This window comes from Leguminivora glycinivorella, chromosome 16 (assembly GCF_023078275.1).
Source record: "Leguminivora glycinivorella isolate SPB_JAAS2020 chromosome 16, LegGlyc_1.1, whole genome shotgun sequence".
In the NCBI taxonomy this organism is placed as follows: Eukaryota; Metazoa; Arthropoda; class Insecta; order Lepidoptera; family Tortricidae; genus Leguminivora; species Leguminivora glycinivorella.
This window is the reverse complement of record NC_062986.1, coordinates 3,450,547-3,471,510: the sequence shown is the minus strand read 5'-3', so window position 1 is coordinate 3,471,510 and position 20,964 is coordinate 3,450,547. Positions and strand designations below refer to the sequence as shown.

Sequence of the window (20,964 nt, the reverse complement as noted above, 5' to 3'; positions counted from 1 at the left end):
GGAGGAAATTTGCACGCATGTGTCTGCGTCTATCCCGTGAGGCAGGGCAAGCCGCACTGCTTGGAAAACTCTGTGTGTCCTAAAACGACAATGTGCTACCTTCCTTATACTTAAGGCCACTTACACCGCCCGCTTAACTCAAAGCAAAGAGGATCGAGTATTAAAGAGAGTTACTGTCAAAGTAAAATGTGTAACCACAGTGCATAGACTGCCATCTCTCGACACAGGCTTAAAACTTTTGAACCTCAGTTTTGACAATTTGGCCCATATTCTTAGCTTGATATGTTTTAAAATGTCAAATATTTATATTAGCGCCATCTAGCCGAGCGTACCCCAAAGGTGTATCGCCATTAGCTCACCGTACCTTTTTCTGTATGGTTTTGGGGTACGTTCTTTGCTCAAAGTTAGTGGGCTGTCAACTGTCAAATTCCATATAAAATGGTGGGTTAACCCCGAGGTTAACCCTCCATTTTCATTGGTGCAAGTGGCGCTTACCGGCACAAATATGCCACTTTCTACTCAAAAATTGAATTTACTTACGTGACTCGAGATCAAGAACGTAAACTAATATGAACGTGAACGCTACAGTACTGAGGAAAAACAGCACAGTAGCGAACGCAAAGTGGCAGGCACTCGTGTAAATCAAATGGCGGGTAATTTTGAAGTACAGGATGAATACCAGCAGGTATAACAGCACTACGGATAACATGTCCAACACGTGAGAGAGACTTATTGTCTCCGCTGATACTCCCGATATTTTCTGAAGTTCCTGTTAACAAAATTTTGAGAATAAATGTAAGTGGGGGGCCTGAGTGGACGCTCGGAATGTCCGTCTGAGCGGTCCGCGGGGTGGGCGAGCGTGAATAGTTAGGGTTGTAAATAGAAAAAAAAAACAAATGTTTTTTTTTTTCAGAATTACTAAAACCAAGCACCATGGTTTTTTTTCTAAATATGTTTTTTTTTTTTTTTCAGATGAACAGATACTATAATAACGGTTTTTTCTTGATTTGTAACATTTCAATAACAATAACTTTCATTTTAATTCAATAAACATTCAGAATACAAACATTTATTGGGGAATCCCTGATGCAACATGGAGCGTGGAGAAGCGGTGGTGTTGCCAACAGTAAATAGAGATAACTACTAACTACAGGTTGTGTAAGTGTTAGTTTTATAAAACCAGAAATTAAAGTTATTAAATTAAATTTGTTTAATAGTTAACATAAAGTCTAAAAAACCGTACAAAAGTATTAACTGTTCTGCAAATTTTGCGATTATGACCTTTAGAAAAAAAAAATACTCCAGAAAAGAACTGTTTTTTTTCATGTTTTTTTTCCAGCCAGAAAAAAACCGTTTTTTTGCAACCCTATGCATACTACTAATATCTATGCAGCGTCGACTCAAGACAGCTCTGAGTCGACGCTGCGCAACGTGCGCGCCCCGCCCCACTGCACGCCCCGCCGACCGAGCCTCCACTCAGGAGGGCGATTTTTGAATCTCGCATACGGGACTTTGTCACTAAAATACCGGTTGAAAACGGTGACTTACCTATTATTTTCAGTGACAATTTTCTGTATTCGAACGCTTGAGACTCATAAATCAGCCCGCAGGCCTTAAACCAAAGCCTGCTATAGGCGACGTGCGAGCTCGCATGCGATTTTAGCTACATTGCGAGCTGTTGAGGTTACATACAACTTTGCACAGCCATCAAATACCGCAATGTAATAAAACTCGTATGCAAATTCTCGTACCGTCTAATTGGGCTATTTTAATTTTATTGGGCGTCGTTGCAGGTAGGTGGGACAGTGGTTTAATTAAACACTGGTCTCAGCTACATTTATGTTTATCTCTGTAAAATTTATTAACAAACTTATGGACCCAAATAGTCTGAAATAAATGCATTTTATTTTATTTTATTTTTTTATTTATTTTTTTAAGGTGTCGACGACGCACCTTTTTGGAAGGATTTACTTTTTTATATATTTGAATTTTATTGTTTTTTATACCTATGTTCTTTTTTACTTTTGACTTTTGATTTTATATTCATTCTGCTTCTGATTTTCTGTGAATAAACTACCTAAATTAAACCAGCGCCTTTTATATCATTATCATTATTTGGTCCTTCGAGCCGGATTTGAACCAGTGACCTATGGACTGACCCTCTCGGTATTCTGGCACCAGTAGTGATTACGGGTCGCATCATGTTTCAAAATGCGTGGCGTCAGGGCATCGATTGGGACCAAGAGTTATCGCAAAGTGACAGCGCAGCGTGGAGACTCTGGTTTGAGGATTTGTTTTCAATCTCTGGTTTACAGATCCCACGCTGTTACTGCCTTAGCGAATGTCCAATTGATAAGTGCGAGCTTCATTTGTTTTGTGACGCAAGCGAGTCAGCTTACGCTGCGGTTGCATATTGGCGGTTTATCTTACAAAACGGACATGTGAAGCTAGCGCTTATTTGTAGTAAGGTTCGGGTAGCTCCTTTGAAGCAAATTTCTATAAATCGTTTAGAGCTACAAGGCGCTTTGATTGCAGCTCGTCTCGCTTCTACGATTTGCGAAGCACACAGATTGAAGCCCGTAAATCGTATATTTTGGTGCGATTCCATGACTGTTTTAGGATGGCTCAGAAGCGAGGCGCGCTTATTTAAGCCTTTCGTTTCACACAGAATATTTGGCCTCGCCTGAATTATTTCAAGCTTTGATTTCAAAAATATCACCACTGTTGCGAGCTAAATGGCTAGATTATGCCGTTCGGTATGAGGCTACAGGTTTGTCAAAGCTAGAAAATCTCGCTGATTTTCTAGCCAACGAAGTCGACCTGCAGTCTCGCTTCGGCTTGCTCCCTGCTGAGCCGACTACTGCGCCACAAACTGTGGATAGTAGGCGGGCCCGAGATAATGTGCACGTTGCCGCTGAAAATCAATCTGTAAAGTCAAATTCAATATCGCGGAATAACGCTAAATTGAATTCATCGGCGACTGCAACTAAAATTAAATCATGCGTCGTATGTGAAAAACCGCATGATTTAATTCAATGTGACGACTTCAAATCAATGTCAATCGATGACAGATGGACTTTGATTAAAAAGAAAAAAGTTTGTCATCGATGTCTCAAAGTAGGTTGGCATAGGTTTAATTTTTGTAAGGCGAAGAAGTCTTGTGACATTGACGGATGCACGTTCCGTCACCACGAGTTATTGCACAATCCGAATTACGAGCGTTCTGCAGCCGCGCATATTGAAGTGGAAGATGAGGAGCCGGCAGCGGGAACTTCTAGCGCCGTACCGCGAGCCCCTGCCGCCCACGCCGCAGCATCTCCTGTCACTAGCGAGTCTACATCATACGATGTCGACTCAAAGGAGATCCTGACTCATGCATCGACTTCAGTTGCCGCGGGGTCTTCAGCTCAGACGGTGCCTCCTCGTCCGTTATTGAAGATCGTAGCCGTAACAGTGTCCGGTCCGTTAGGTTCCGTGAATACGTACGCTAAGTTAGACGACGGGGCTACGGGTTCGTTCATAGAACAAGATATCGCCGCGAAAATAGGTGCCATTGGGCCTCAGAGGCACATGAGGCTAGACTGTGTAGGCGGGTTAGGTAAGGATACGTCTGTGCAATATGTCGACTTCGAAATTAAAGGCCGCCATGGTAAGGATACGCACATTATCAGTAAAGCGCGCGCGATGAAGGGTTTAGGTCTCGCGTCTCAAACTCCCTATAGGTCTAGCGTGCTTAAATATCCTTACCTCTCAGATATTGCGGATGAGTTCTGTTATGGCAACATACAACCATCGATCATTGTCGGTCTCGATCATTGGTATCTTAGCATTCCTAGGGCTATACGCGAGGGTACTAAGACAGAACCGGTCGCTATCAAAACCGAATTAGGGTGGGTTTTATTTGCCTTTGGTTGCAGCAAAACCGCTTCAGTCGAATCTGTCAATCACGCACTTGTCAGCGAGCCCCCAGTAGCAGATGTCAGCGATCGCTCTGTTTTAGAGCAATTGATTCGCGAGCAGTATAATTTAGACTCAATTGGCATTTCGAAACGAGAAGCGCGCAGCACCGATGACGAACGCGCTGTCCAAATTCTAGACCGTACCGCGCATCGCCTGCCTAACGGACATTTTGAAGTCGGTTTACTTTGGAAGTCGGACAATTTATCTGTGCCTGACAGTAGCAAGCTAGCCTTATCAAGGTTTCTTAGTCTTGAAAAGAAAATGGCCCGTGATTTTCAGTATGCCGCTCGCTATCGAGAAAACATTCACGACATGTTGCGGAAAGGTTACGCTGAACTGTGCGCATCAGAGCCCAGCGCCAAGTCGCCAGTTTGGGTGTTACCACATTTCGGCGTAACTAATCCAAATAAACCAAATAAGCTGAGAGTCGTTCACGATGCTGCAGCTAAAAGTCACGGTGTCTCACTAAATTCACTCCTTTTGAAAGGTCCCGATTTGTTGCAGCCTCTGCTTGGAATTCTGCTCCGGTTCAGAGAGGGGAAAGTGGCCCTGACTGGCGACATTCGCGAAATGTTTCCCCAGGTGAAGATCCGAGCAGAGGATCGCGATGCACAAAGGTTTTTGTGGCGCGACTCGCCCAAAGACCCTATCATGACATATCGTATGTCATCGATGATTTTCGGTGCCGCTTCCAGCATCATGTTTCAAAATGCGTGGCGTCAGGGCATCGATTGGGACCAAGAGTTATCGCAAAGTGACAGCGCAGCGTGGAGACTCTGGTTTGAGGATTTGTTTTCAATCTCTGGTTTACAGATCCCACGCTGTTACTGCCTTAGCGAATGTCCAATTGATAAGTGCGAGCTTCATTTGTTTTGTGACGCAAGCGAGTCAGCTTACGCTGCGGTTGCATATTGGCGGTTTATCTTACAAAACGGACATGTGAAGCTAGCGCTTATTTGTAGTAAGGTTCGGGTAGCTCTTTTGAAGCAAATTTCTATAAATCGTTTAGAGCTACAAGGCGCTTTGATTGCAGCTCGTCTCGCTTCTACGATTTGCGAAGCACACAGATTGAAGCCCTTAAATCGTATATTTTGGTGCGATTCCATGACTGTTTTAGGATGGCTCAGAAGCGAGGCGCGCTTATTTAAGCCTTTCGTTTCACATAGAGTTGCTGAGATTATGGAGATAACGGACGTTAATGAATGGCGATGGGTGCCAAGTCAACTTAACGTTGCGGATGATGCTACCCGCATGAAGCGAGTGACGTTATCCTCAGAATCGCGTTGGATATCGGGTCCTGAATTTTTGCTCTCTTCAGAATGGCCCAGTGAGCCCAGCTCCCCAGAGTATCCAGGCATGGAAGAAGAGAGCAAACGTGCAGCGCGCCCTGATTTAGTTCACCTCATTAGTGACGTTCAAAGGCGCCAGCCAGTTTCAGCCGATCCTAAGCGATTCAGTTCTTGGTTGAAACTGGTACGGACAACAGCCATAGCTCATAAGTACCTAACATTACTTAGAATCCATTGCTTATCTAGAAGGGGTCTTAATGTCAACAATTTAGTCCACTTGGAGGGGGGTGTGTGTACCTTTGTGTTTCAGCCGTCCAACCAATGGCAACAGTTTGCCACCCCCACCCCGCGCTCTGTGCGCGACTCTGTCACGGCACTGACCGCCGCAGACCTAAGTCTTGCAGAGGTTCACATTCTACGCCAGTCGCAGTTGAACACATTTCCTGAGGAGATGGCCAGCCTAGATAGCCATCCCGCCCAGCTCTTGCCACGCACCAGCCGTTTATCGAAGCTTTCGGTGACAATGGGAGACGACGGACTTATGCGTTTGTCCGGCCGTATAGGAGCAGCGTCGTGCGTCCGTGACGAAATGAAAAACCCCATTGTGCTAGATGGCAAAGATCCAGCTGTGCGCCTGCTTGTCGAGCATCATCATCGCAAGGCTGCCCACGGGAACACAGAGACCGTAGTTAACGAGATGCGACAAGATTATCAGGGCATTTCTCAGAGCGTTTAAATTTTTTTGATTTCGGTGGCAACAGTTTTACATGAATTCTGTAAGAGTCACATGAAATTCTGTCAATTTAAATAGAAGTCGCGGATTTCTACCAGAAACAAAGAAAACTCATGCTACGCTTACGGGGTTCGGGTACTAATGCTGCCACCGAAATCAAAAAAGTTGAAACGCTCTGAGAAATGCCCATCACCTTCTGTCATTGAGAAGTACCGTCCGCAACATTGCCTACAACTGTCTATTTTGCCGAATACGCCGGGCTAAGCAGTTTCAACCCGTGACGGGAGATCTTCCAGAAGCTCGCCTTGGGCATCACAAACGGCCATTCACATTTACAGGGCTGGATTACTTCGGCCCAGTACAAGTCTCCGTTGGTCGAAGGCGTGAAAAAAGATACGTCGCCCTTTACACCTGCCTCGTAGTTCGTGCGGTCCACCTGGAAGTGGTGGACAGTTTGTCAACTGACTCTGCTATTATGAGCCTCCGCCGATTCATCGCTCGAAGAGGTACCCCATCAGAGCTGTGGTCAGATAATGGGACTGCATTCGTCGGCGCTAGCCGTGAACTTCGACGTTTATATGACGATGCTACGCCACAGTTCGCTGCTACGCAGAAGATCAACTGGAGATTCATCCCGCCGTCGGCACCTTTCATGGGTGGAATCTGGGAAAGGCTGGTGAAGAGCGTGAAGGCAGCACTCAAGGTTACCCTGACCGAACGAGCTCCAACGGATGAGGTGCTGAGAACCCTGCTGGCTGAGGCGGAGGCCATGGTAAATTCTCGGCCGCTCACTCACGTTTCCGTGGACCCTCAAAGCGAAGAGTCCCTGACGCCCATGCACTTCCTGCTGGGTTCTTCATCGGGACGTCCAATACCAACGACATCAACTGAAAGGGATTTACTGTCGCGATCTAGCTGGCGTAAGGCCGTCAGATTATCGGAGTATTTTTGGCGCCGTTGGCTAAAGGAATACCTTCCGACCTTAACACCCAGACGTGGTCGAGGTGAAGTTCCACAGATGGCAGTTGGTGACCTGGTGCTCATTGCGGACGGCAATACTCCCAGAGGTTCCTGGCCCCGTGGGCGCGTAACAGCAGTCTTCCCTGGTCCTGACGGGGTCATTAGAGTTGCGGATGTACACAGCGGGAGGCACTTTGCGGCGGCCCCTGCGAAAGCTGGTGAAGCTCCCTCTTTAATAAAAAAAGGGGCAAATGTCGACGACGCACCTTTTTGGAAGGATTTACTTTTTTATATATTTGAATTTTATTGTTTTTTATACCTATGTTCTTTTTTACTTTTGACTTTTGATTTTATATTCATTCTGCTTCTGATTTTCTGTGAATAAACTACCTAAATTAAACCAGCGCCTTTTATATCATTATCATAAGGGATACGAGATCTCTCATCAATCTTTTTTATTGCAACGCGACATGTATGCGGCAACGTCGACGCAAAATGTTACACGGTCGGTCTCCTTGTCCACCGTCGAGCTTTTTCTTTATCTCTCGATACAGACCTCGTAGCCGAATGTCATTTCTGGGCTGCGACGCCAAACGCCGCAGAAATGCAGTCTGGCTCTGCTATTCCATTCGGCTACGGGGTCAGTTCTGTGAGCTAGATTTTTTATTATGTAAATACTGATCGGCGATTGACCCTAGTCACACCAGCACGGGAAGCATGCAACATCGCGCGATAGACTATAAAATATCAGGCCTGCTATTTTATCGTCTATCGCGCGACCATGCTTCCCGTGCTGATGGAAACTGAAGACAGAGTCTAAAATGGAGCTCAACGATTCAGTAATAGCCTACCGAAGCCGTATTTTTCTGGGAACACCAATGGTGGGACTGTATACTGGATATTTAACGCACTTACATTCAGCCCGGTGTTTTTTTCTTCAAAAAGTCGTTTAGCTAAGTTGATGGCCGGGCCAATAGCCCCCATGGGCATAAACAAGGCTCCTATCATGAACACCAACTGTGTAGACAACTGATCTTTGCTGAGCGGCAACTCTTGTAGAACCACTGTCTGAAGAAAGGGAATATATGTATAAAGCCGGTTTTAGTATCATGCGGACCCACCGCGCGGAGCGATCCACACGACCAATAGGCTACTAGACTCGTATCGAATTTAGCACATCAAGTTATTGTTTTCTGTAGTAGACTTCAGAAATCAATATTTATAGCTTGCGGGGATTAAAAGTGCGTAATAACTGAGTGTTTTTAATTAAAGATGTGTGTATGGTTTCTTTTAAATTATGGACTCCGAAAACGGTGTTGGCCAATGGAGTAACGTCACATAATTCAAATCAACTATGGAAATTAGAGGTACTAATCTAATCTCCATAGAATAGAGGTTATTGTATTAAAATTCATAGTCTTTGCTCGGCTGTGACATTGTCAAATATTTTTTCTAAATCGACTTACGTCATGTCATAATAATATGGTACTATTTTTTTTCGTTTAATTAGACAGTAATTAATCATATAAGACATACTTTGAAAAAGGGTCAAGTAGCCTATTTGTATGAAGTTTATAGTATCCGCGCTGACCCATCCGCTTTACTCTAAAACGCTCCCTATTAGTGATAATGGGTGAATTTCAACATACTCGAAATTTGCCTAATTTTGGTGGATTTTTTTAGTTTTGTAATTATTGTTGAAATTATGTACTGATGTTACATAACTAATTATTACCAATGTTATGTATCAATGACCTTTCATTATAATAAGTAGTTTTACAGAAATTACGATTTCAATGACATGGTCGCCACCAAAATTGGTCTACCCACAAAAATAAAAAATAAAATCAAAAATAAAGCCTTTTATTCATTTTTCTATTATTTTCTACTTGAAATAATAAACTTTTAACATGTAATAAATATTTTTAAAATAGAAACAAAAACGTTACTGCCCTCAATTTGTTCACCACCAAAATTTATGCAATTTTGGTGGAAAAAGTATTACGACCCACCAAAATTAGATATTTTTGTGTGGGGCGGACCAATCCAGCAAGGTATGACACTTGTGTCATGTCTAAATGCAGGAACGAACCTGAATGGTCATGTTACGACACGTTTGTTCGTCTTGCTGCGTCTCGTTTAACCATAAAAATGATTTCAATACTTACCACCAAAATTGGTTCTTTCCCCCGGACAACTTTTGGTGCTCAGTTATAAGTGTCAAATTGTATAATAATATTGACTTATGTCATCTTAAAATATACTTAATGTAATAAAGAATGAAGTTATGGCAAGTTTTCTTTATAGCTGCGGATTTACTGGATTTACCATAGCAATAATCCGCTAAAAACAGGCTCTGGACGCTACACCAAAATTAGAATTTCGATGGAAAAATATTTTTAAATAAATATACATAACACTTGTAACAATTTGCAATGTTGCCGAAGGTAGTATTTTAGGTTTGGTTTTCATAAAAAAAATAAAAACCCGGAAAAAATTAGCCCACACAATGAATTTCAGCTCCGCCACAAAAAAATCACGCTGAGAAATTCACCCGATTAGTCTATTGTGGGTCGCTCCGCGCTGTTGGTTCGCGTGACACTAATATCAGCCTAAATATACAGTAAAAAACCGACCAAGAGCGTGTCGGGTCGCGCTCAGTGTAGGGTTCCGTAGTTTTCCGTATTTTTCTCAAAAACTACTGAACCTATCAAGTTCAATAGTCTTTATAAAGTTCTACTTTTGTGATTTTTTTCATATTTTTAAACACATGGTTCAAAAGTTAGAGGGGGGGGACACTTTTTTTTCCTTTAGGAACGACTATTTCCGAAAATATTAATATTATCAAAAAACGATTGTAGTAAACCCTTATTCATTTTCAAATACCTATCCAACAGTATATCACACGTTGGGTAGGTATTTGGTGGAATGAAAAAAAATCAGTCCCCACTTTACATGTAGGGGGGTACCCTAACAAAACATTTTTTTTCACTTTTTATTTTACCACTTTGTCGGCGTGATTGATATACATTATTGGTACCAAATTTCAGCTTTATAGTGCTAACGATCACTAAGATTATCCGCGGACAGAAGGACGGACGGACGGACGGACAGACATGGCGAAACTATAAGGGTTCCTAGTTGACTACGGAACCCTAAAAATGTCTAAAAAATCCAAATACCTGGCCTAAAGGAGTCCCAGTTGTCAATTCGAGGTAGCTGGTGTCTATGGCCCACTGTAGTTTCAAAAATGCTTGCATGCCTGCATTGGGAAAAATATTTGATTAGGTATCTATAATACATACTCATACATACTCGGAGTCCGCAGAACCGATCGGGTTAGGAACACCGAACTGCGCTCCAAAACTGGTATTGTAGATGTGGGTGTTAAGTCTGCAAGGCTCAAGTGGGATTGGGCAGGATATGTCTGCTGAATGCATCCAGATTGGTGGGCCAAATTGGCTACCGACTGGACACCACCGATTAGCCGGGGCAGAGGTAGGCCAAAGAAAAAATGGCGGGATGACCTCGACGCATTTTGCAGCGACTGGCCGGAGCAGGCGGCAAATCGTGATGGGTGGCGGAAGAAAGGGGAGGCCTTTGCCCAGCAGTGGGACACAATTATAGGCTAGTAAAAAGAAGTGTCTATCCTATAATGCATAAGTCCTTTTTAACTTGCTCGTAACGTGGATATTATTTCACGGATTTTAGGCTCATACTCTTAGATATTAAACACACGTGATTTTTTTATACCATTTTGCTAATGAATGATAATCCGGCTGAATTGAGATGAGGTGACAATTTGTATAACCAATGACATATAACTCCGTATAGACAGATAAAGTCTAAGAAAAAAACGTACCTCAGTAGTCTCAGTACCATACAGAAAAGTTACCGTGGCCTAGATGGCATTACACCTTTGGGGTACGCTCAGCTAGACGGCGCTAATATTAATATTTGACATTTTAACACATATCAAGCTAAGAATATGGGCCAAATTGTCAAATCTGACATTCAAAAGTTTTAAGCCTGTGTCAAGAGATGGCAGTCTATGCATTGTGATTACACATATTACTTAATTCGACAGTAACACTCTATAATACTCGATCCTCTTTGGTATAACGCTCCGCTCCGAGTGTTTTCTCAGGCCTTATGGCCCAGCCACAACATTGGTCTAAGCGCGACATCGGTAAGCGGCAGCCATACGTGCGAATGAAAAGTCCTATCGCTGTGTCTCGCTCCAATGTATGGATGCCGCTCACCGCTGTCGCGTTTAGACCAATGACGTGGCTGAGCCGTTAGACTTAGTATAAAGTCAAAGTCTGAGTAGACGCTCGGAGCGTTAGGTTCGGCGGGGAGTGCAATGGAGCGGACGAGCGTGCGTTGCGTACACCCTATATCGTCACTACTTTTAAAAAATCTCGTATCTCACGCTGTTCCTCAAAGTTAAAACTCAGTAAGTCTATATGCATTCCATACATACTTACTACAATTTTCTTTTCATTGACAGACGAAGATACAAGTTTTTTTAAAAGTAGTGACGATATGCAGCGTCGACTCAGAACACTTGAATAAGCTTCAAATGTTTGGCATGCACACCGCAACGCCCGCCTCGTTGCACGCCTAATATGAGCGTACTCTCAGGACCCGGCCAATATCCAATACTTTCCAGTTTCGCATGTAAGTATAAGTTACTCGCTGCGTGCTTAGTGCGCTTGTGTGCAGCGCGGCGTGGCGTACGAATGTTAGAAGAGCTGTTACTGCTTGAAGCTAGGAACATACTACGCGGACGTCCGCCGTCGAACAACCGCGACCCAGCGACCCAGCGAGCCAGATTTCGATCGGACGTCCATACGCTCAAGGTCACGGCCCCCTACCGACCGATAGTTTGCACGGTTAAGTGTATATTCATTGTCCAGATCCGCGTCCGCGGTCGCGCGACGACGGACGTCCGCGTAGTATGTTCCTAGCTTTATACTATCTCATAGATAAGCGTGCTCCACCGTCTTCACCATCAGGTGTGATCGTGGTCAAACGTCTACCTATTCATATTAAAAAAACTGGCCAAGAGCGTGTCGGGCCACGCTCAGTGTAGGGTTCCGTAGTTTTCCGTATTTTTCTCAAAAACTACTAAACCTATCAAGTTCAAAACAATTTTCCTAGAAAGTCTTTATAAAGTTCTACTTTTGTGATTTTTTTCATATTTTTTAAACATATGATTCAAAAGTTAGAGGGGGGGGACGCACTTTTTTTTCCTTTAGGAGCGATTATTTCCGAAAATATTAATATTATCAAAAACCGGCCAAGTGCGAGTTGGACTCGCCCACCGAGGGTTCCGTACAAACTTTCAATGGTTAAAATAATCATACTACTTATACTCATATTCATTTATTCATATTTGTAACGCCATTTTACACGTCAAGATTTGATTTAAAAAAATAATATTTATACAGCAATAATACTTAGAGAATAAATAGACAGAAGATTGAAATTACAAAAAGTTAGGCAATATTCACATAAAAAATGCACAAAAATATTTTTCTAATTAGGTAATAAAAAAATTGTCATTAGTGCAGAACGGGTGCTCGACCAGCCAATTTTTTAAGCGATAGGTACTTAAAGTTCGACACACTAGGCGCTTCAACCACATATTGCGGCAATTTATTATAGACGGCAGGGTCCATCACATGTGTTAATTTGACCGTAAATTGGATTTCGCCAATTTACGGTCGATACCTCCGGCATTTCGAATGTTGTACTTGGAACACATGTTATTAGTTTTGTCACAGAATATATTATGTATAATAGTACAAGTACGGAAGGCTCCTTTGATGTTCACAAAATGACGCCATTCTAAATTCTTACCTACTTAACAAACGGACCGCACGCGAGCAGCCAACATTGAATTTTTCCCCTCACTAGCTCGGAAACACGTGTTTTGTCCTTCAATACCAGCGGGTAAAAACGCATTTTACCCACTAGTGAGTGGGTAAAGTAATTTGACCTTGAATAAATTCAAATGAACTGCTTTAAAATTGATAAAAGTAGGTGAATCTAGTAATAAAGATCATTTACCACCTGTGGAACTACTGGAAGCAGTGATAAACGCATTTCTTGCGTTGTAGTTTCCTCGCTACAGTGAGGGGAAAAGTTTTGTGTTACACTCGGGTGCAAATGTATTTTACTTCTCGTGTGTTAAAAAACTCGCAAGTTCAGGATTCTATAAATAACTCGCAAGTTCATGATTCTTCAAATAACTATTATACAAATAACTATTATTGCGCCGCGCGAAGGTCGTCGCCAATGAATGGCCGCGAACTCGCGGCCGCTGACATGTACTTGTAGCGCGGCGATAGAATCGCGGAGTGAGCCGCCCCTGGTTTTGTATACTGCCAAGTTCTCTCTTACATAAATGGCTACCTGCATGATAACTATTGCAGGCAGTGTAATGAGTGTAAAGCTAGGAACATACTACGCGGACGTCCGTCGTAAATCGACCGCATTCCTCTCCCATTCAGGACAACATCCCCAGACCAGACCTCCGCAACGTACTGTATTAATGAATGGACAGTGGCGAAATAGCATGTCCGGGCTACTTCTGGAGCCACAGACTTTGCAACTCGACCTAAGGCAAAGCACGCACTGCCCCGACTACCACACGGTTTATCTACTTGCTTCGGTCCTTTGAGTCGTCGGCACCCAGGCCCCTTCTAAGTACAGGTTTGTACAAGTTTCTAATGAGTCGACTCGGCAACGCACATGTGCCACTCCTTGAGTGGCAGGCGTCCATATGTAACAGTGACCGCTTTCCATCAGGCGGACCGTATGCATGTTTGCCACCTACGAGGTACAAAAAAAAAACTCGACGAATTCACCTTAAACATTAAAAACTAAATCAAAATCGGTTGATTCGTTCGGGAGCTATGATGCCAGACAGACATGTCAAGCGTCAAACCTATTATTATTATAACACTCCGTCGTTTTTGCGTAGGTGGTTATAAACAAGAAACCTCCTTCAAAACTATAATAAAACACAACTTTCTATGAAAATCGGTAAAGTGCGAGTCGGATTTCGACATTTCCATACAAAAAGGTCATGAGCGCCTGACGACATGTGATAGCAACGTACACTAGATTTGTACTTTAAAGATTTTGCGTATATTTTGGAAACTATAAGAGATAGAGCAAATAGACTTCAGATTTTGGTTGTCGGTGGCACAATTTTTTTGTTTTCGTATATATACACCATTTTTTGGACCTATTAGGGCAATATTATGGTCAGTGCAGTTCTAAACAGTCTTAAGCGCCTCTTTTTAGTAGGAACTTAAGTCATTTTGGCAAATGATTAAAATTTTTAACAATTTCTAAACAGAAATGAATTTATTTCTACCTGTCCATGGCGCTCACAAAATTTCAAAACATTTAGTAAGTACTTGCAGCGGCAGTGAGTGAAAATCTCAATTTGAGTTTTTTTCTCTTAAGTCCGACTTACGCTTGACTGTAGATTTCTAATAGGTTTTCCTGTAATCTACAAGTAGAGGGCTATCTCGTGTATTTTTTTGAAAATTTTACGCTAAGTAGTTTCGGAGATAAGGGGGGAATGGTAATTTTTCTTAAATAACTTCTAAATTACCAAAATAAAAACTATAAAAAAAATATATTTGAAATGCTTATAAAATGCTCTTTCATTTGATATGTATCACAATATAGTTCTAATAACTTTGATTTTTAATTTTCAATTTTACCCCCCAAAAGTGCCCCTTATGATTAAATTTCGTTTAATTTCATTTGATTATATTGCATGTCCGTCTTTGGGCCACAGGTTTACATACGTGTGCCAAATTTCAAGTAAATCGGTCCAGTAGTTTCGGAGAAATCGGCTGTGACAGAGGGACAGACAGACACGCGAGTGATCCTATAAGGGTTCCGTTTTTCCTCTTTGAGGTACGGAACCCTAAAAACGATCTTAGTAAACCTTTATTTATTTTTAAATACCTATCCAACAATACGAGTATATCACACGTTGGGGTTGCAATGAAAAAAAATATCAGCCCCCACTTTACATGTAGGGGGGGTACCCTAATAAAACATTTTTTTCCATTTTTTATTTTTGCACTTTGTTGGCGTGATTGATATACATATTGGTACCAAATTTCAGCTTTCTAGTGCTAACGGTTACTGAGATTATCCGCGGACGGACGGACGGACGGACGGACGGACGGACGGACAGACAGACAGACATGGCGAAACTATAAGGGTTCCTAGTTGACTACGGAACCCTAAAAAACTGTGCTACGGTACGTACCAAGATTGTAACTAGTGCGCATATTGAAAATCTCGAGCACATCTTGTCTGTACCAATCATTAGGGTCCAATTCCCTTGGTTCAGACTTCATACGTATTGTGTAGTTCAATATGGGTGGCCATGGGTGTGACGACATCATGTTCTGTAAATAAAAAAAGCTGTAATTTTTGTAACAGACAATATTTAAGGAAGTGATTAATTATTGATTTGCCGCAACTAACCTAACCACAAAAATAAAATTTTGAAAAAACCCCCGACCGCGACATAGTGGACCGATTTTCATGAAACATGGCTAAGAACACTCCCGATTAACCTTTCAAACAAAAAAAAAACTAAATCTAAATCGGTTCATCCGTTCGGGAACTACGATGCGACAGACAGACACACACACAGACAGACAGACACGTCAAACATATAACACCCCGTCGTTTTTGTGTCGGGGGTTAAAAAGACAGGCTGTGATTTTTGTAACGGACAATATTTAAGGAAGTGATTGATTATTGATTTGATGCAATAACCTAACCACAAAATTAAAAATTTGAAAAAACCCCTGACCGCGACATAGTAGACCGATTTTCATGAAACAATTCTAAGAACACTCCCGACTAACTCAGCTTTCAGAAAAAAAAACTTAATCGAAATCGGTTCATCCGTTCGGGAGCTACGATGCCACAGACAGACACACACACAGACAGACAGACAGACAAACAGACAGACAGACAGACAGACAGACAGACAGACAGACAGACAGACAGACAAACAGACAGACAGATTTGCGTCGGGGGTTAAAAATAAGTGTCCCTTAATTTTATCCAAAACTACAAGTGCGGTTGCAATAGAATCAAAAATCGGAATGCAGCACATATCGGGTGTTTTTGAGACAACATGAAAAGCATAAAGTCATACGTTGACGACCGGTCTGGCCTAGCGCGTAGTGGCACTGCCTGCTAAGCCGCGGTGCCGGGTTCGAATCCCGGTAAGGGCATTTATTTGTGTGATGAGCAAGGATCGTTAACTGCGAGCGAAATTCATTGAAGTACTAGGGTTGCTACCCAGTCAAGTCTAAAAGATGTTGAAAACACTAAATTCGACGACTGTTTGGATGAAGTTATGGCGGTGTTTACAAAATTTCAATGCAACCTTGATCATCAAGGTAATCTAAACTATGTAGCCTGCCCTGATTTATTGACAGCAAATACGTAATGCAACATAACAGTCATCAAAATAGGCCGCTAATCAGAAACTACTGCCAGGGGCGGCTCACTCCGCGATTCTATTGCCGCGCTACAAGTACATGCCGGCGGCCGCGAGTTCGCGGCCTAATCAGGGGTGGCGCGTGTTCTCACGGAACGCACGTTCGCACTTTCTAATGTTACTTTTACGTCGCGAGTTTTTTTATTATTTATTTATTTATTTATTATACTCAGAATTACAAAACATAACTTAAATACAATGCTCCACAAAACTACAATTAGTTTGACTGTGGAGTCGTTTCAGTCTCTTTTATACAGTTTTCTTATTAAATATAATTAAATATACAAATTAATATATATAACTTCTAAACATGTTATGTACTCAGTTTGAAGTAGGCAGGATCGCTTATTATAGAGTATCCAAGAGATGTTTTTTTAAGAGCCTTTTAAAAGTACTTTTTTTGGATTCCAGTACTATATCCCCGGGCAAAGAGTTCAAGAGATAAGGTATTCGTTTTTGAAGCGTTCTGTCGCCATAATAATTTGACACTCTGGGTACTACATATTTGCCCGCAGATATCGTCCTGGTGTTGTGGCTATGTTTGACTAGTTCAAGATGGTCCTGTCTGCCATGGTTTTTCAAGGCCAACATATATTTAAGTTTGGATGATATGGGTAGAATTTTACATATTTTAAATAATTGTTTGTAGTCTTTATTGCAACTGTTTTTAACTTTTTTACTGACTAGCAATTTTAAAAAACGGGTTTGTAAATTTTCTAGCTTATCTATATTAGTTTTAAAAGTGAGGCCATAGCAGTCAAGACCATAGCTGATAATAGAGTCTATTAGAGAATTGTATATACATTTTAGCGTTCGGATAGGAACTTTAAAACTTAGATGATAGAATTTACTTAATAGAATCCTAAGCTTACTACATATAAAGTCTACATGGCTCGTCCAGGAGAAGTGTTGATCTATTTTCATGCCAAGATACATAACACTTTTAACTGTTTCTATGGGCTGACAGTTGCAATTTACTAAGTTATTATTATTAATATGTAAGCAATGAAAACTGTGAGTGAAAATGGATGGAGTGACATTAGTAGGTACCAGGTAGGGAGAATGGATTATCATAAGTTTGGTCTTTTCAGCGTTCAGAACAATTCCATTATCATGTGACCACTTGACTACGGCATCAACATCCTCCTGAACCATCCGACATGTTTCATTAAGGTCGGTGCCGGAGCGCAGCGCGCACAGGTCGTCCGCGAACATATGCGGGGAACAGTGTCGCAGCACGCCGCACAGGCTGTTTACGTGCATCAGGTAGCATACGGGCCCGCAGCCCGAGCCCTGTGGCACGCCGCAGGAGACGGCCTGTTCGTCGCTTATGCCAGCGCCGACCTTCACGCGGAAGGATCGCGCCGTGAGGTAGTCACTGAACCACTGGTTCAATGGCCGCCCCACTCCGCACTCCTCCATGGCTCTTAAAAGTGTGCAAGTCTCGAGCGTATCGAATGCTTTTTTAAAATCAAAAAATATGGCTACTACAAATTTCTTCTCGGATAAGTAGGTATTTATTTCATTGGTAAATTCAGACAGAAGTGTATTAGTGCTCTTCTCTTTCTGAAATCCATGTTGACGACAATTTAACACCTGATTTTTTTGGAGGTAATTTCCTAGTTGGTTGACTATACATTTCTCTACAACTTTGTCTATGCTGGATAAAATAGATATGGGCCTATAATTTAAGTATGATTTTCGGTCACCTTTCTTATATACAGGTCGTACTATAGCTTCTTTAAGTTTTTCGGGAAATGTATGGTGCCTGACTGATAAGTTGATTATTTTTGCTATGACAGGGCTTACTTGGTTAACGACTAGTTTCAGGTCGGACATGCGGATGAGGTCGCTACCCGGGGATTTATTACTGTTCATTTTAATAATAACGCGTCTTACGTAATCATTTGAGACCGGTTGCCATCTCATGCACCTGTCCGACCCTTGTACATAATTTTCTCTCACAAGCCATTTGTCATTACAGGAATGTTTTATGTTATCAATTTCTGTCTTAAAAGTAGTTGCGAAATTATCACAAATATCTTTATCATTATTTTCCTCCATATTACTTAATATAATATTATCTAGTGACTGTTTTTCCTTACCCATCATACTATTTAACCTATCCCATATTTTTTTAATATTATTATTACAACTTATTATTGACTCTCTATCGTATTCATTTTTAGATTTAGTTATTGCTTTTGTACACTTATTTCTATATTTAGTATATTGCAGCCTTTTTATCATATTCTTAGGATCATTACTCCATATTGTAAATAGTCTATCGCGTTCAATAATCATGTTCTTTAATCTATTATTTATCCATGTTTTACTACCTCTATTGCTAATGCGTATACCCAAGTAACATTTTAGTGCTATAATTTTGGTTTTCGACGCCAAAAGCTACTATAGATGTCGTATAAAGGTTTTCGGCGTGACCGCCTGTCGTATAAAAGCCTCCAGTAACACCTTTTAGCTCTATAAGCTTATACCGCTAAAAGGTGTTATTAGGAAGTGATGTAAACGTTTATATCACCATTTTATAGAGCCGCTATAGGCCTGGTCTATAACAGGATCAAATATGACTACTATAGATCTATATTATTGTATAATAGTGTTAGGAATCACTGCTATGCAATCAATTTGCGCTATTAAGGTTCCCGACAAGCCGCTATAGTTGTTGCGTTATACAGCTAAAAGGTGTTATTAGGAAGTGATGTAAACGTTTATAACACCATTTTATAGAGCCGCTATAGGCCTGGTCTACAACAGGATCAAATATGACTACTATATAACAATATTATTATATAATGGTGTTAGAAATCACTGTTATGCAATCAATTTGCGCTATTAAGGTTCCCGACAAGCCGCTATAGTTGTTGCGTTATACAGCTAAAAGGTGTTATTAGGAAGTGATGTAAACGTTTATATCACCATTTTATAGAGCCGCTATAGGCCTGGTCTATAACAGGATCAAATATGACTACTATATAACAATATTATTATATAATGGCGTTAGAAATCACTGTTATGCAATCAATTTGCGCTGTTAAGGTTCCCGACAAGCCGCTATAGTTGTTGTGTTATACAGCTAAAAGGTGTTATTAGGAAGTGATGTAAACGTTTATATCACCATTTTATAGAGCCGCTATAGGCCTGGTCTATAACAGGATCAAATAACCTACTAAAGAACAATATTATTGTATAATAGTGTTAGGAATCACTGTTATGCTATCAATTTGCGCTATTAAGGTTCCCAACAAGCCGCTTTTTAGTAGTCGTATTTTAACAGAAATTAAAACCTAACTATACCACTATTTTGGGATATAGTGGCTTTGGAAAACACTGCTACAGTATTTAACACTGTAGTAGTGATATGAATACCATTATAGAGCTATTTTGCTGTATAATGAAGTTTTCAGGATACGTTTATATAGCTGTGAAAAGCGTTAATAGTCGTTTTCTAATGCCTTTTATATCTCATCGCGGTATACGTCACAATGACTCTTTTATATTACAGAACTGTGGAATAATGGTTTCGGTATCTCTTTTAAAACACAATAGCGTTATAGCTGAGTTTACTATATGTTTTATAAAAAAAAACTGTTTAGTAGATCTTTCTATAGTAAAACATTGAAAACAAGTATTGTTTTCTATATAAAGAACTTATAAGTTAAACTGGATCATAGTTAAAGTCTCATGCAACCCTAATTGAATCCACAATGGCGGGCTTATGGCAGTGAATGCGTATGATAAGTGACATAGTCGAACTATAAAAGCGTATGTTTTACTTCTTGGGTCCATAGTAGAAACTATGGTGCCAATAATTTTATTGTATTAAATTATATTTATTTATTTTATATAAAACAGGTATAAATCGAGGGCGCACTTAAAATACTCCATTAAACTAATATTCTTTTAACGGTAAAATTTCCATCGCATACCTTTTTGCAGTAATGATGGAATTATACGAAATCCAAATTATTTTGATTGACACTAAACTTCATAAGTTCACACGCCACTTTTCATAAAGTTCCTCGTTTAGAACAGTTTTTGTTAAATATTACACACATTAAATTATTTTAGAAATTTCATTCATTCGCATTAAAAGGGACGGCAACTGCTATTACAGAACAAAAAACCTGTATAACGGAATCTCAAATGCTACTATAGCATAAATTGATACTATAATAGCGTTACTGTGTCCTCTATGTCAACAAATTAGCACAATAGTCATCATCACATCATCATTATAGACCTTAAACGTCACGAATGATACTGCTATAGCCCTATTATATCACTAAATGGCTGCATAATTGCGCCAAATCGGCTCTACAGTACCAATATAGACTATTTATAGGACCATTTAATGTGATTTAATTTGGTGCTCTCGACCACTATAGGACCAGAAATTGTTACTTGGGTAGTTTGTATTTTGTAACAGTCGTTATAAATATTTA

The 20,964-nt window shown here is 40.9% G+C and overlaps 1 protein-coding gene across 1 annotated transcript in view; it reads right to left on the bottom strand.

Moving 5' to 3' along the window:
* Positions 1-7,981, bottom strand: part of LOC125234892 (phospholipid-transporting ATPase ABCA3-like) — a 62,475-nt gene extending 54,494 nt beyond the window's left edge. The window contains exons 1-2 of the mRNA XM_048141313.1: positions 7,858-7,981; positions 541-769 (exon numbers count right to left, since the gene is read on the bottom strand). Coding sequence (XP_047997270.1) covers positions 541-769; positions 7,858-7,950 — 322 coding nt within the window. The 5' untranslated portion in view covers positions 7,951-7,981. The remainder of the gene's footprint in view (positions 1-540; positions 770-7,857) is intronic.
* Between the last annotated feature and the right edge of the window lie 12,983 nt (positions 7,982-20,964).